This window comes from Schistocerca serialis, chromosome 9 (genome assembly GCF_023864345.2).
Source record: "Schistocerca serialis cubense isolate TAMUIC-IGC-003099 chromosome 9, iqSchSeri2.2, whole genome shotgun sequence".
NCBI lineage: Eukaryota > Metazoa > Arthropoda > Insecta > Orthoptera > Acrididae > Schistocerca > Schistocerca serialis.
Genome location: NC_064646.1, coordinates 541815503 through 541829575, shown reverse-complemented (window position 1 = coordinate 541829575; position 14073 = coordinate 541815503). Strand labels below are relative to the sequence as shown.

At 41.7% G+C, this 14073-nt stretch overlaps 1 protein-coding gene across 1 annotated transcript in view; it reads left to right on the top strand.

Annotated features, from left to right (window-relative positions):
• Positions 1–14073, top strand: part of LOC126418821 (molybdenum cofactor biosynthesis protein 1-like) — a 117922-nt gene that overhangs the window by 15356 nt on the left and 88493 nt on the right. The window contains exon 3 of the mRNA XM_050085765.1: positions 8328–8473. Coding sequence (XP_049941722.1) covers positions 8328–8473 — 146 coding nt within the window. The remainder of the gene's footprint in view (positions 1–8327; positions 8474–14073) is intronic.

The following is a 14073-nucleotide window of genomic DNA, read 5'->3' as shown; positions in this document are numbered from 1 at the left end:
AGTGTAAAGATAATTATTTTGACATAAATGTTAGGTGGTTTTATGGATTGAGAGCTATTGGCAAAGGACACACTGCAGCAGAAACAATGTGTTTCGTGATGTATATGCCACACCCACTTTGTAAAATGGACAAGTATACAGGATTTATTGGAGCTGCTGTGAAATCCACTGCATGTGAGTCAATTAAGGGTGCTGCAAATGAAGCTGCTGAAATAAACGATGGTATGATTGACATAGCTTTTGGGGCACTTGGTAGAAGCGCAGCTGCAGTTCTAAGAATTCTGTTGCTACAGTGACCAGTGTGGATACTGGAAAGCTAATAGATTTCCAGATTTTAACCAAACATTGTTATAAGTATAAATCAGGGAATGAAGAAGGGCATATCTGTGACAGAAATTATGAAGGACAACTAGTCGTACGGAGGCCTGTGCAGCTGTTGAAATTTATAATCGATCTGTAAACTAAAGGGGAGTGTGTTACACTAAGTTCTTAGGTTATGCAGACTCAAATTCGTATAACAGTGTAGTAGCCACTCAGCCTTATGGTGAGAAGTTTATCACAGAACTGGAATGAGTTGGTCATGTCCAGAAGAGGATGGGTACCAGATTGAGGAAGTTGAAACAAAGTTTGAGAGACAAGAAACTTTCAGGTGGTAAGACCATAAGAAGCAGGCTGACAGACAAAATGATTGATGAAGTACAACAGTATTATGAGATTGCCATTAGAAATAATACTGAGGATTTGTTGAAAATGAAGCAGGCAGTATGGGCTACCTTCTTCCAGAGACTGTCAGCTGATAATAAACCAGTACACCATCTTTGCCCTCCTAGATCTGGTTCATGGTGCAATTACCGCAATGCCCAGTACTCAAACAGGTCATACAGCCATAAACATTCTATCCCAGCAGCAGTTGTGGATATCATAAAACCTGTTTACAGAGACCTGGCAATCCTGAATTATTGAAGAAGTGTCTGCATTGTCAGACTCAAAATCCCAATGAGTCGTTCAATAATCTTATTGTGTCATGACAGAAGGTTGTATACATGGAAGAACCCTGGAGATACTAAAAGGTATCAGATAGATTATATAATGGTAAGACAGAGATTTAGGAACCAGGTTTTAAATTGTAAGACATTTCCAGGGGCAGATGTGGACTCTGACCACAATCTATTGGTTATGACCTGTAGATTAAAACTGAAGAAACTGCAAAAAGGTGGGAATTTAAGGAGATGGGACCTGGATAAACTAAAAGAACCAGAGGTTGTACAGAGATTCAGGGAGAGCATAAGGGAGCAATTGACAGGAATGGGGGAAATAAATACAGTAGAAGAAGAATGGGTAGCTTTGAGGGATGAAGTAGTGAAGGCAGCAGAGGATCAAGTAGGTAAAAAGACGAGGGCTAGTAGAAATCCTTGGGTAACAGAAGAAATATTGAATTTAATTGATGAAAGGAGAAAATATAAAAATGCAGTAAGTGAAACAGGCAAAAAGGAATACAAACGTCTCAAAAATGAGATCGACAGGAAGTGCAAAATGGCTAAGGAGGGATGGCTAGAGGACAAATGTAAGGATGTAGAGGCCTATCTCACTAGGGGTAAGATAGATACCGCCTACAGGAAAATTAAAGAGACCTTTGGAGATAAGAGAACGACTTGTATGAATATCAAGAGCTCAGATGGAAACCCAGTTGTAAGCAAAGAAGGGAAAGCAGAAAGGTGGAAGGAGTATATAGAGGGTCTATACAAGGGCGATGTACTTGAGGACAATATTATGGAAATGGAAGAGGATGTAGATGAAGATGAAATGGGAGATATGATACTGCGTGAAGTGTTTGACAGAGCACTGAAAGACCTGAGTCGAAACAAGGCCCCCGGAGTAGACAATATTCCATTGGAACTACTGACGGCCGTGGGAGAGCCAGTCCTGACAAAAATCTATCATCTGGTGAGCAAGATGTATGAAACAGGCGAAATACCATCAGATTTCAAGAAGAATATAATAATTCCAATCCCAAAGAAAGCAGGTGTTGACAGATGTGAAAATTACCGAACTATCAGCTTAATAAGTCACAGCTGCAAAATACTAACACGAATTCTTTACAGATGAATGGAAAAACTAGTAGAAGCCAACCTCGGGGAAGATCAGTTTGGATTCCGTAGAAACACTGGAACACGTGAGGCAATACTGACTTTACGACTTATCTTAGAAGAAAGATTAAGGAAAGGCAAACCTACGTTTCTAGCATTTGTAGACTTAGAGAAAGCTTTTGACAATGTTGACTGGAATACTCTCTTTCGAATTCTAAAGGTGGCAGGGGTAAAATACAGGGAGCGAAAGGCTGTTTACAATTTGTACAGAAACCAGATGGCAGTTATAAGAGTCGAGGGACATGAAAGGGAAGCAGTGGTGGGGAAGGGAGTAAGACAGGGTTGTAGCCTCTCCCCGATGTTGTTCAATCTGTATATTGAGCAAGCAGTAAAGGAAACAAAAGAAAAATTTGGAGTAGGTATTAAAATTCATGGAGAAGAAATAAAAACTTTGAGGTTCGCCGATGACATTGTAATTCTGTCAGAGACAGCAAAGGACTTGGAAGAGCAGTTGAATGGAATGGACAGTGTCTTGAAAGAAGGATATAAGATGAATATCAACAGAAGCAAAACAAGGATAATGGAATGTAGTCTAATTAAGTCGGGTGATGCTGAGGGAATTAGATTAGGAAATGAGGCACTTAAAGTAGTAAAGGAGTTTTGCTATTTGGGGAGCAAAATAACTGATGATGGTCGAAGTAGAGAGGATATGAAATGTAGGCTGGCAATGGCAAGGAAAGCGTTTCTGAAGAAGAGAAATTTGTTAACATCCAGTATAGATTTAAGTGTCAGGAAGTCACTTCTGAAAGTATTCATATGGAGTGTAGCCATGTATGGAAGTGAGACATGGACGATAAATAGTTTGGACAAGAAGAGAATAGAAGCTTTCGAAATGTGGTGCTACAGAAGAATGCTGAAGATTAGATGGGTAGATCACATAACTAATGAGGAAGTATTGAATAGGATTGGGGAGAAGAGAAGTTTGTGGCACAACTTGACCAGAAGAAGGGATCGGTTGGTAGGACATGTTCTGAGGCATGAAGGGATCACCAATTTAGTATTGGAGGGCAGTGTGGAGGGTAAAAATCGTAGAGGGAGACCAAGAGATGAATACACTAAGCAGATTCAGAAGGATGTAGGTTGCAGTAGATACTGGGAGATGAAAAATCTTGCACAGGATAGAGTAGCATGGAGAGCTGCATCAAACCATTCTCAGGACTGAAGACCACAACAACAACAACATTGTGTCAGTGTCGTCGTAACTGCCATCTGGGTCACGTCTGCTGTGCAGCGAGCTATGCTAATTTAAGTATTAACTCTATTTTTCTTACTTGTCACTTCTTTTTCCGTGTGTTTTTGCTTTTAGGAAGCTTTAATTGTCGGGTGCTAGTAATAGTGTTCCATAGATTTCGTGTTTGTTTTGAATACAGTCAGAGAGAGTCCGTTTAGTCAGCCATAGTGCCAGTAGTGCTAGTGTTTGTTTTCAATACAGTCCAGAGACAGGTAGTGCTATTTTCATTGTTTTCTACAGGAAGTGTCTAGTAACCACAGTTTAGTCAACTATCAGCCGCCTTTAGTGAATTAGCAGTCTAGTTATAAGTTGATTAACTCTCTACAGTAAATTGATTTCTTAGGATGGATAGGATGTGTGACTGCTGTGTACGGACACAGGAGGAGCTGGCCACTGTTCGCGAACAGGTGAATGTATTGAAGCCGCGGTTAGCCATCTTCAGGCTGCTGCCTCAGAGTGTAGCAGCAGTGGGGAGTCTGGTGCATTGCATGGTACACCCCAGGTGTTACATGCTTCACCCACTGACCCTGCTGTCAAGACATCTTTGCGGGTACCGGGCGCAGTTGGGCCACCCTCTTCCCAAGGGGAGTGGCGGGTTCAGCGGCATTCGTGGCGCATGAGGCGGAGGGTCAGTGTGGAGGCTGGCCGTGTGGCATCGCCCGTTCTGCCTGTGAGTGGACATGTGGCCACTCCTTCAGCAAGGTCCGAGCAGGCACATGGGGGGAGGGGTATATTAGTTATTGGGAGCTCCAACGTTAGGCGGGTGATGGAGCCCCTTAGGGAAATAGCGGAAAGGTCGGGGAAGAAGGTCAGTGTTCACTCTGTCTGCTTGCCAGGGGTCTCATCCGAGATGTGGAGGAGGCCGTGCTGGCAGTGATAGAGAGCACTGGGTGCACCCGACTGCAAATTGTTGCTCATGTCGGCACCAATGACTCCTGCCGTCTGGGTTCAGAGGTCATCCTCAGTTCGTACAGGCGGTTAGAGGAGTTGGTGAAGGCGGAAAGCCTCGTGGGGTGGAATCTGAGCTAGCTATTTGTTGTATCATTCCCAGAACCGATAGTGGTCCTCTGGTTTGGAGCCGAGTGGAAGGCTTAAACCAGGGGCTCAGACAATTCTGCGGAGATCTGGGGTGCAAATTTCTCGACCTCCGCTATTTGGTGGAGAAATGTAGGGTCCCCCTGAATAGGTCACGCATGCACTACATGCAGGAAGCGGCTACAAGTGTAGCGGAGTATGTGTGGAGTGCAGATGTGGGTCTTTTAGGTTAGAGAACTCCCTCCCTAGGCCCAACAAGACACCTCCTGAGATGCGGCAAGGTAGGAATAGACAAAATGCAGCAGGGAATAACAATATTAATGTGCTAATAGTAAACTGCAGGAGCGTCTATAGAAAGGTCCCAGAACTGCTCTCATTAATAAACGGTCACAATGCCCACATAGTACTAGGGACAGAAAGTAGGCTGAAACCAGATGTAAACAGTAATGAAATTATAAACTCAGATTGGAATGTATACCGCAGAGACAGGCTGGACAGTGAAGGGGGAGGCATGTTTAAAGCGATAAGAAGTGCAATAGTATCGAAGGAAATTGACGGAGATCCGAAATGTAAAATAATTTGGGTGAAGGTCATGGTTAAAGCAGGCTCAGACATGGTAATTGGATGTCTCTATAGGCCCCCTGGCTCAGCAGCTGTTGTGGCTGAGCACCTGAAGGATAATTTGGAAAATATTTCAAGTAGATTTGCCCACCATGTTATAGTTCTGGGTGGAGATTTTAATTTGCCGGATATAGACTGGGAGACTCAAACTTTCATAACGGGTGGCAGGGACAAAGAATCCAGTGAAATTTTATAAGAGCTTTATCTGAAAACTACCTTGAGCAGTTAAACAGAGAACTGACTTGTGGTGATAACATATTAGACCTTCTAGTGACAAACAGACCTGAACTATTTGAAACAGTTAACGCAGAACAGGTAATCAGCGATCATAAAGCGGTTACTGCATCGATGATTTCAGCCGTAAATAGAAATATTAAAAAAATGTACGAAGATTTTTCTGGTTAGCAAAAGTGACAAAAATCAGATATCAGAGTACCTAACGGCTCAACACAAAAGTTTTGTTTTAAATACAGATAGTGATGAGGATCAGTGGACAAAGTTCAAAACCATCGTACAATATGCGTTAGATGAGTATGTGCCAAGCAAGATCGTAAGAGATGGAAAAGAGCCAGCGTAGTACAACAACCGAGTTAGAAAACTGCTGCGGAAGCAAAGGGAACTTCACAGCAAACATAAACATAGCCAACACCTTGCAGACAAACAAAAATTACGCGAAGCGAAATGTAATGTGAGGAGGGCCATGTGAGAGGCGTTAAATGAATTCGAAAGTAAAGTTCTATGTACTGACTTGGCAGAAAATCCTAAGAAATTTTGCTCTTATGTCAAAGTGGTAGGTGGATCAAAACAAAATGTCCAGACACTCTGTGACCAAAAAGATACTGAAACAGAGGATGATGGACTGAAGGCCGAAATACTAAATGTCTTTTTCCAAAGCTGTTTCACAGAGGAAGATTGCACTGTAGTTCCTTCTCTAGATTGTCGCACAGACGACAAAATGGTAGATATTGAAATAGATGACAGAGGGATAGAGAAACAATTAAAATCACTCAAAAGTGGAAAGGCCGCTGACCTGATGGGATACCAGTTCAATTTTACACAGAGTATGCGAAGGAACTTGCCCCCCTTCTTGCAGCAATGTACTGTAGGTCTCTACAAGAGCGTAGCGTTCCAAAGAATTGGAAAAGGGCACAGGTCATCCCCGTTTTCAAGAAGGGACGTCGAACAGATGTGCAGAACTACAGACCTATATTTCTAACGTCGATCAGTTGTAGAATTTTAGAACATGTATTATGTTTGAGTATTAAGACTTTTCTGTAAACTAGAAATCTACTCTGTAGGAATCAGCATGGGTTTCGAAAAAGACGATCGTGTGAGACCCAGCTCGCGCTATTCGTCCACGAGACTCAGAGGGCCATAGACACGGGTTCCCAGGTAGATGCTGTGTTTCTTGACTTCCGCAAGGCGTTCAATACAGTTCCCCGCAATCATTTAATGAACAAAGTAAGAGCATATGGACTATCAGACCAATTATGTGATTGGATTGAAGAGTTGCTAGATAACAGAACGCAGCCTGTCATTCTCAATGGAGAGAAGTCTTCCGAAGTAAGAGTGATTTCAGGTGTGCTGCAGGGGAGTGTCGTAGGACCGTTGCTATTCACAATATACATAAATGACCTTGTGAATGACATCAGAAGTTCACTGAGGCTTTTTGCGGATGATGCTGTGGTATATCGAGAGGTTGCAACAATGGAAAATTGCACTGAAATGCAGGATGATCTGCAGCGAATTGATGCATGGTGCAGGGAATGGCAATTGATTCTCAATGTAGACAAGTGTAATGTGCTGCGAATACATAGAAAGAAAGATCCCATATCATTTAGCTACAATATAGCAGGTCAGCAATTGGAAGCAGTTAATTCCATAAATTATCTGGGAGTATGCAATAGGAGTGATTTAAAATGGAATGATCATATAAAGTTGATTGTCGGTAAATCAGATGCCAGACTGAGATTCATTGGAAGAATCCTAAGGAAATGCAATCCCAAAACAAAGGAATTTCGTTACAGTACACTTGTTCGCCCACTGTTTGAATACTGCTCAGCAGTGTGGGATCCGTACCAGATAGGGTTGATAGAAGAGATAGAGAAGATCCAACAGAGAGCAGCATGCTTCGTTATAGGATCATTTAGTAATCATGAAAGCATTACGGATATGTTAGATAAACTCCAGTGGACGACTCTGCGGGAGAGACGCTCAGTAGCTCGGTATGGGCTTTTGTTGAAGTTTCGAGAACATACCTTCACTGAGGAGTCAAGCAGTATATTGCTCCCTCCTACGTATATCTCATGAAGAGACCATGAGGATAAAATGAGAGAGATTAGAGCCCGCGCAGAGGCATACCGACAATCCTTCTTTCCACGAACAATACGAGACTGGAATAGAAGGGAGAACCAATAGAGGTACGCAAGGTACCCTACACCGTCAGGTGGCTTGAGGAGTATGGATGTAGATGTAGATGTAGACCAAAAAATGTTTTTCTTGTAATGAAGACACTAAAGTGGGGGTCAGTCATGCTGTTATTGCTTTTAATGATGGCAACATTGGTAGCGTGAAAGTGCTACAACATATGGGAATTAATTCTGGAGCAAACTGCATCAGAGAATTTGAATGGATGGACACGGTTTGCAATGGTAAAGCAGAGTATGCAGCACAGTTGGCCACTACGGAGTCCAGAAAGAAGAAAACAAAAAAAAACTTAAAAAAGATCAAGAGGATGATATACAGTATGGTGCAGGGTGCTTCTGAGTGACTAAAAATAAAATGTTAAGCATATATTGAGTTACAGTCTATTAAAACTTTAAAAACTCTTCCTGAAAATTTACATTTTCTCTTGCATTTTTCCCTAAATCTCAGAAACTAGTTCAAGTAGCGAATTCAAATTTTCAGGGAGTAATGACATACGTATCCTGAGTCTTCTGAACTAAAAGAAGAACATAATGTTATGTATAAATAAAATTATTTAGAATAACATACAAAAAAGTACACAAAATTTTAACTGTGTAATTAAAAAATTGTATTTCCAAAAGCAGTGGCTGAAATGCAATTATTGTAAGACTCAGAACATATAGTTTAATGTCCTGTAAAAGTTTCTTGTCAATGGCTACAGTTGTTCCTGAAGTACGGGGAAGTTAAGTCACTAAATTTAACATTGTCAGGATAGGGCGTTCAAACTCCCCTTAATGCACATTTTCTCCTTCCTCCACTTGGTGAGCAACACATTTATAGTATTTTCACAACAGCAGTAGCTATTTTCTTACAATTTCTTTTTGCAGGCATACCATGTCCCGGGCTTCAAGGGACGTGTGGGATTTATTACCTCAATGAGTGAACACTTCTGTGGCACGTGCAACCATTTACCGATAACAGCTGATGGCAATTTGAAGGTGTGTCTCTTTGGGAATTCAGAGATATCTCTCAGGTGTGTGATGAAACATAGAATAATCATGTCCAAGTGAAAATTCATGCAAGGAAACCATAAAATTACTAGAAGACTGACAGACTGATCAGTATTTTACCTTCAGGAGGTGAAATTCCAAAACTTCTTATAGACACATTTGTTCCTCTTGTCCTCACATTAGTTGTGGAGTCCGAGTGACCTTTCAGACCTTCAGAAACTTATCCCTCTTTCCTCTCTCATGAAGGAACTGATAGTTCCAAATGCTGAGTATAGAATAATACTTTCAAACTGTTTGCCATGCACATTAGGTATGTGGTTGGTATATGGAAAAGATAAACTGCAGTTAAATCCAGCAGGTATGAAATGAGTAATCTTTTCTTGAAGTTTTCAGCTTGCACCCTCCTCCCTCCCAGACATACAAACCAGATACCTCTAGCTAAATAATTTGTGAGTATATATAATTTGCCTCTGTCAACATCATGTTACACTAACATATTTGTGAGATTAAATTAAAGGAAAGTAATCAGGACTGGAAATTATGTGAAGACATTTTTAGCTATGTCCCTAGGTTGTAATAAAGTTAACACAGTATTTCTGTCCATGTGATGGTAACTATGATTCGCCAGCCACCGTTGCCGAGCGGTTCTAGGCGCTTCAGTCCAGAACTGCGCGACTGCTACGGTCGCAGGTTTGAATCGTGCCTTGGCTCAGATGTTGAGTCCCATAGTGCCCAGAGCCATTTGAACTGTGATTAATGATTATCAGAGTCTATATGTTCCAAATAAAAATTGGAACGTCATGTGTATAAATGTACAAATTATTAGACAATGGGACCAACAACTGACACTTTTAAATTGATGACTAGACTAAGAGATTAATAATAGGAAAAAAACTGCAAGATACTTGGCGATAAGTTTGTTTCAGGACAAGGTAAGGGGGGTGGGGGGTGGGAAGAATCAGCTCTCTCTTTGTGAGCATACCAGAAATCCTTTATCAACCGAAGGTAAAATAAGATATAAAAATACAGGGTGAAACAATTAATTTAAGTATCTTAAAAACCAAATGACTAATAAAATTGGAAGCTAAGAAAAGTAAGTTCGCAGTAAGTAGGGTGAAACACAGGGGGCTGCAACATATTGCCATTGTTGTTTGACTTGTCTATCAAAGAAAAAAGAAATGGATCGAAACAAAATAAAAGTGAGAATGGAAATGTATCAGAAGCAGATAGGAATAAGCAAGGAACATATTCTTTAATAAAAAAAAAAAACTGACATGTGAGGCAGATTTTCCTACAATTTTATGTTCAAAGCACAGCAGTCTGTGAAAGCAAAATATTTATGACATTGAAAAAAGAAAATCAGTGAGTGAAAAGTGTGTGTAGGTGAATTGTGGTGAAAGATTGGATATTGGAACTTCTGTTAGGCTGCCCAGTATTAGTTAACTTGGTAGTAAAGGAGCAAGTTTGCAAGGGCAGATAACTGTTTGACTACGTAAAATAGAGTGGGAGTATGGAAAAGCTAGTCCAAGATAGGATGAAAAAGATAACAGCAACTTAAAAAATGAACTGATAAGTTACCATGAACCCCGTTCCAATCTAGTGAATGCAGTGGTTGACAATATCTTGTGACATTCACCTATAAGGCTCAAACAATAATTCAATAATTGCTAAATAAAAATACAAAATGTTGACAAGACTGTATCTAAGCTGTCACTCTCTTTTGAAACAAGGGTGTTTAAACCAACAAACACGCAGGAAAGCAGGGACAACTCGCACACTAGAGAAGGATGGGCAGTATCATTGAAGGAGTGAGCATAAACCATGTGGAATATGTGTGGTACAAGAAGGGGAAAAAAAAAAAAAAAAAAAAAAGAAAAAAAAAAAGAAGAAGAAGAAGAAGAAGAAGAGGAAAAATGTTGATCTGCAAACAAGGGAATAAAAATTTTCCACGTGAAGAGACAATATGGTACTGTGCTGATGAGTGTGTACAAGTGGTGATATACAATATACATTGATAAAGGAACTCTGCATTGGGCCCAGAAGACCACGCAATGCTCTTCGAGAGATGTCCTCTACTATATATCTATGGAGAGTTAGGGGGTCAGTATACAACTCTCCAGGCTGTTATCAACTTCCAGAAGTTGAAGACACTACTTCTCACTTGAGTATCTCCTCAGCTGGAACTACAAGCAGAGTGTACCCTATTCCAGTCTGTCCACCGAGCAGAATTTCCCGGCTCTACAAGGAATTGAACCTGATCCAATTCTATGGCACGCCTGTGGCATACTGACTGCATGGCTGTGGCAAGAGTCATAATATATACTTGTGAACAATTGAGTTATAATTATTCTGTTTATTGGGGAGAGAGTATGTATATTGCCACTGTGAATGAAACAGTTTAGTGTATCATATCTGGAATGTATTCAGACCTCGTACTTGTTGTGTGAGAGCGCAGTGTCTTAGACACTTGTAGTGTTTGTCTTAGCATGTACTAACTGGTGTGCCTTACTTTCTAGTATTTTTAATTGTATATCATAACTGGTGCCTCTGGCCCTTTTGTGTTGCAATAGCAATAGCTTGCAATAGCAAACATTGAGTAAACCATGGTTTTTGTATTAGAAGTAGAGGTCAGCTGGATTGACATTGGGAATAGAGTGATGGGAAGTGGACAATAAGCAGTTATATCGAAGGGTGCATTATTTGATATGTTAAGGTTAATTACAAAATGTGAATTGGAGAATTTTTCACGTTGAGCAGAAGTAAGTTTACAGGACCCGGTGTCAAATTACACATGATCAGTGTGAATCCCTATAGTCAGCATGAACACTGGCACACAGAATAATTTATAGGTAGCCTTGCTGTATATAAAAAATCAGATTTGTGCTGAACTGTCATAAACAAACTGTCACTTCTCTGGAATAAATAGACTCTGATTTGTTAATTACATCTGTGTAAATGAAAAATATAGGAAAACATAGATTGCTGCTTACTGTAAAGGAGACATGTTACACTGTAGACAGGCACAATTAAAAAGGCACTTACACAAAGCTTTCGGCCACAGCCTTCATCAGCAAAAGAGATACAGAGAAACACACACATTCATACACACAGGCAAGCACATGTCACACACATATGACTGCCAACTCCAGCAGCTTGCCCCTAGCTGCTGGACTTGGCAGGTTTTTTTTCTCTGTGTGTGTGCAGGGAAAGATAGATCACTATTTACCATAAAGAAAACAAAGTTGCACCAGGCACAACACACAAGCATTCATTACGTATCCTGTTTCAGACCTCACACCCTCCTTTTTTAACTTAGCGCGTGCCTTTCGGCTTCCTCTCATTGTGTCTAGGCTGTCTTGTCTAGACACAACAATTTTTGGCGACGAGTCAACGGAAAGGGTCTTGTCCTTTCTAATTGCTTACATTTACTTGTGTCATGTCTTCGCCAGATGTACTGTCCGAATTTTATCGCTTGCAGAATCAGCAGACGCAGGCGTTATTGGATGCCCTTGGACAGCTCGTCCAGGGTCAACGTGAACTGCACAACGATGCGGCAGCCGCCGCTCTACCACTACTGCAGCCACAACTCACAGTTGCACCGCCTTTTAGGCCGTTTGACCCAGCTAAGGAAACATGGACGGAGAGGTCACGCCAGTTTGGATTTCATCTCGCCGCCTACAGAATTCAAGGTAACGAGCGGCAGCCTCATTTATTGGCGTGTGTAGGGGTGCAAACGTACCGTGTGATAGTGAAATTATTTCCCCGACGCGACGTAGCAACTCTGTCCTACGAAGAACTTTTGTCTGCTTTAGATGCCTATTTCAAGGAAACAGTTAATGTAGTTGCAAAAAGGTATACGTTCTTTCGTACAAAATGTACGGCTGGTCAAACTAATAGGGAGTAGGTTGCAACATTGCAAGGCCTTACAAGGGATTGTGCTTTTGAGTGTGAATGTGGACTCCCTTATTCAGATACAATGGTCCGTGATGCAATTGCACAGAACGTTTCTGATGTTCGTATACGGGAACAGATTTTGAAACTAGTTAATCCCTCCCTTCAGCAAGTGATAGACATATTAGATAGACAAGACACGCTTGACTTTGCTCAGGAATCATTTGCAACTTCGCCAGCCATGTGTAACATTAACCGGCCTGCCGGGCGCGCTGCACGGCCCGGTAAACTGCCCTCGCGCACGTCCACGCAGCTGCCGCTACGCTCTAAACCAGGTGTGCCGCGACAGCATACAACTGCAGTGAAATCATGCCCGCTGTGTGCTACTAGACATTCGCGTGAAAATTGCCCGTCACGCCAAGCTATTTGCTTTTTCTGTAATAAGAAAAGACATGTTCAAAGTGTTTGCCAGAAAAAGCTCAGATCAGACAATCACAACCATTCCAGGCCTTTTGCTTCGCGCTGGAATCGAACCAAGGACAGTCGGGCTCGTGGACCTTTGCCCATGGACATTCATGTAGTGAATTCCACCCCGTCCAGTGCCACTTTCTCAAACAGTGACAGTGTTCGTCCCACACAAAGTGTGCGTCGACGTCGCCGGAAATCACGTCAATTAGCAAGTGATGCTGTACCTGTATCAGTTCAGATTGCACGAGATAGTCGCTCTTGTCGTCAGCAGGACAATAAACTTTTTGTAGATTTGCACTTTAATGGAATGGTCATACCATTCCAGCTCGATACCGGAGCTGCAGTTTCATTGCTCAATCACGACACGTACAAACAACTGGGCAAACCTCCGTTGCGTGCCGCAAATGTTAAGTTAAATAGTTATTCAGGTCAGAATATCCCTGTGTTAGGACAGTGCAGCCTTCTTGCAACATACAAGGGACAAACAAAACTTGTCTCATTTTACGTTCTTCGTTCTTCTACTGCAGTGAACTTGTTTGGTTTCGATTTATTTCAGTTGTTTAACATGTCTATAGTAAATCAGGTCCTATCAATGAATCAGACTGTGCCTTCAGACAATGTTTCTCGTCTGTGTGAAGAATTTGCAGACATTTTTTCACCGGGCTTAGGTTGCGCTAAAAACTATGAAGCACATTTGGAACTGAAAGTCAATGGGCAACCGAAATTTTTCAGAGCGCGCAATGTTCCTCACGCATTGCGTGATGAGGTCGCAAGAACATTACACGATTTAGAATCACAAGGTGTAATTGAACGTGTGCAGGCTTCTCTCTGGGCCTCACCATTACTAATTTTGCCCAAACCTTCCGGAAAACTGAGACTTTGTGTGGACTTCAAGGCCACTGTGAATCCACAACTAGTGATTGCAACTTTTCCATTACCCCGCCCGGAAGATCTTTTTGACAAACTGTGCCCGGGTAAATATTTTTCAAAGTTGGACGTCGCAGATGCGTACTTGCAAATACCAGTGGACGAAGAATCCCAGCGCGTCTTGGTGGTTAACACGCATCTTGGTTTGTACCGATTCAAAAGACTGCCATTCGGGTGTGCATCCGCCCCTGCATTGTTTCAGCAATATTTACAAACTGTTTGTGTGTCGGTCCCTACTGCTGCGAACTATCTGGACGATATTGTGATCTCCGGAAAGACAGCAGACGAGCATTTAGCACACCTACGAACATTATTTCAGGTATTGCGACAAAATGGT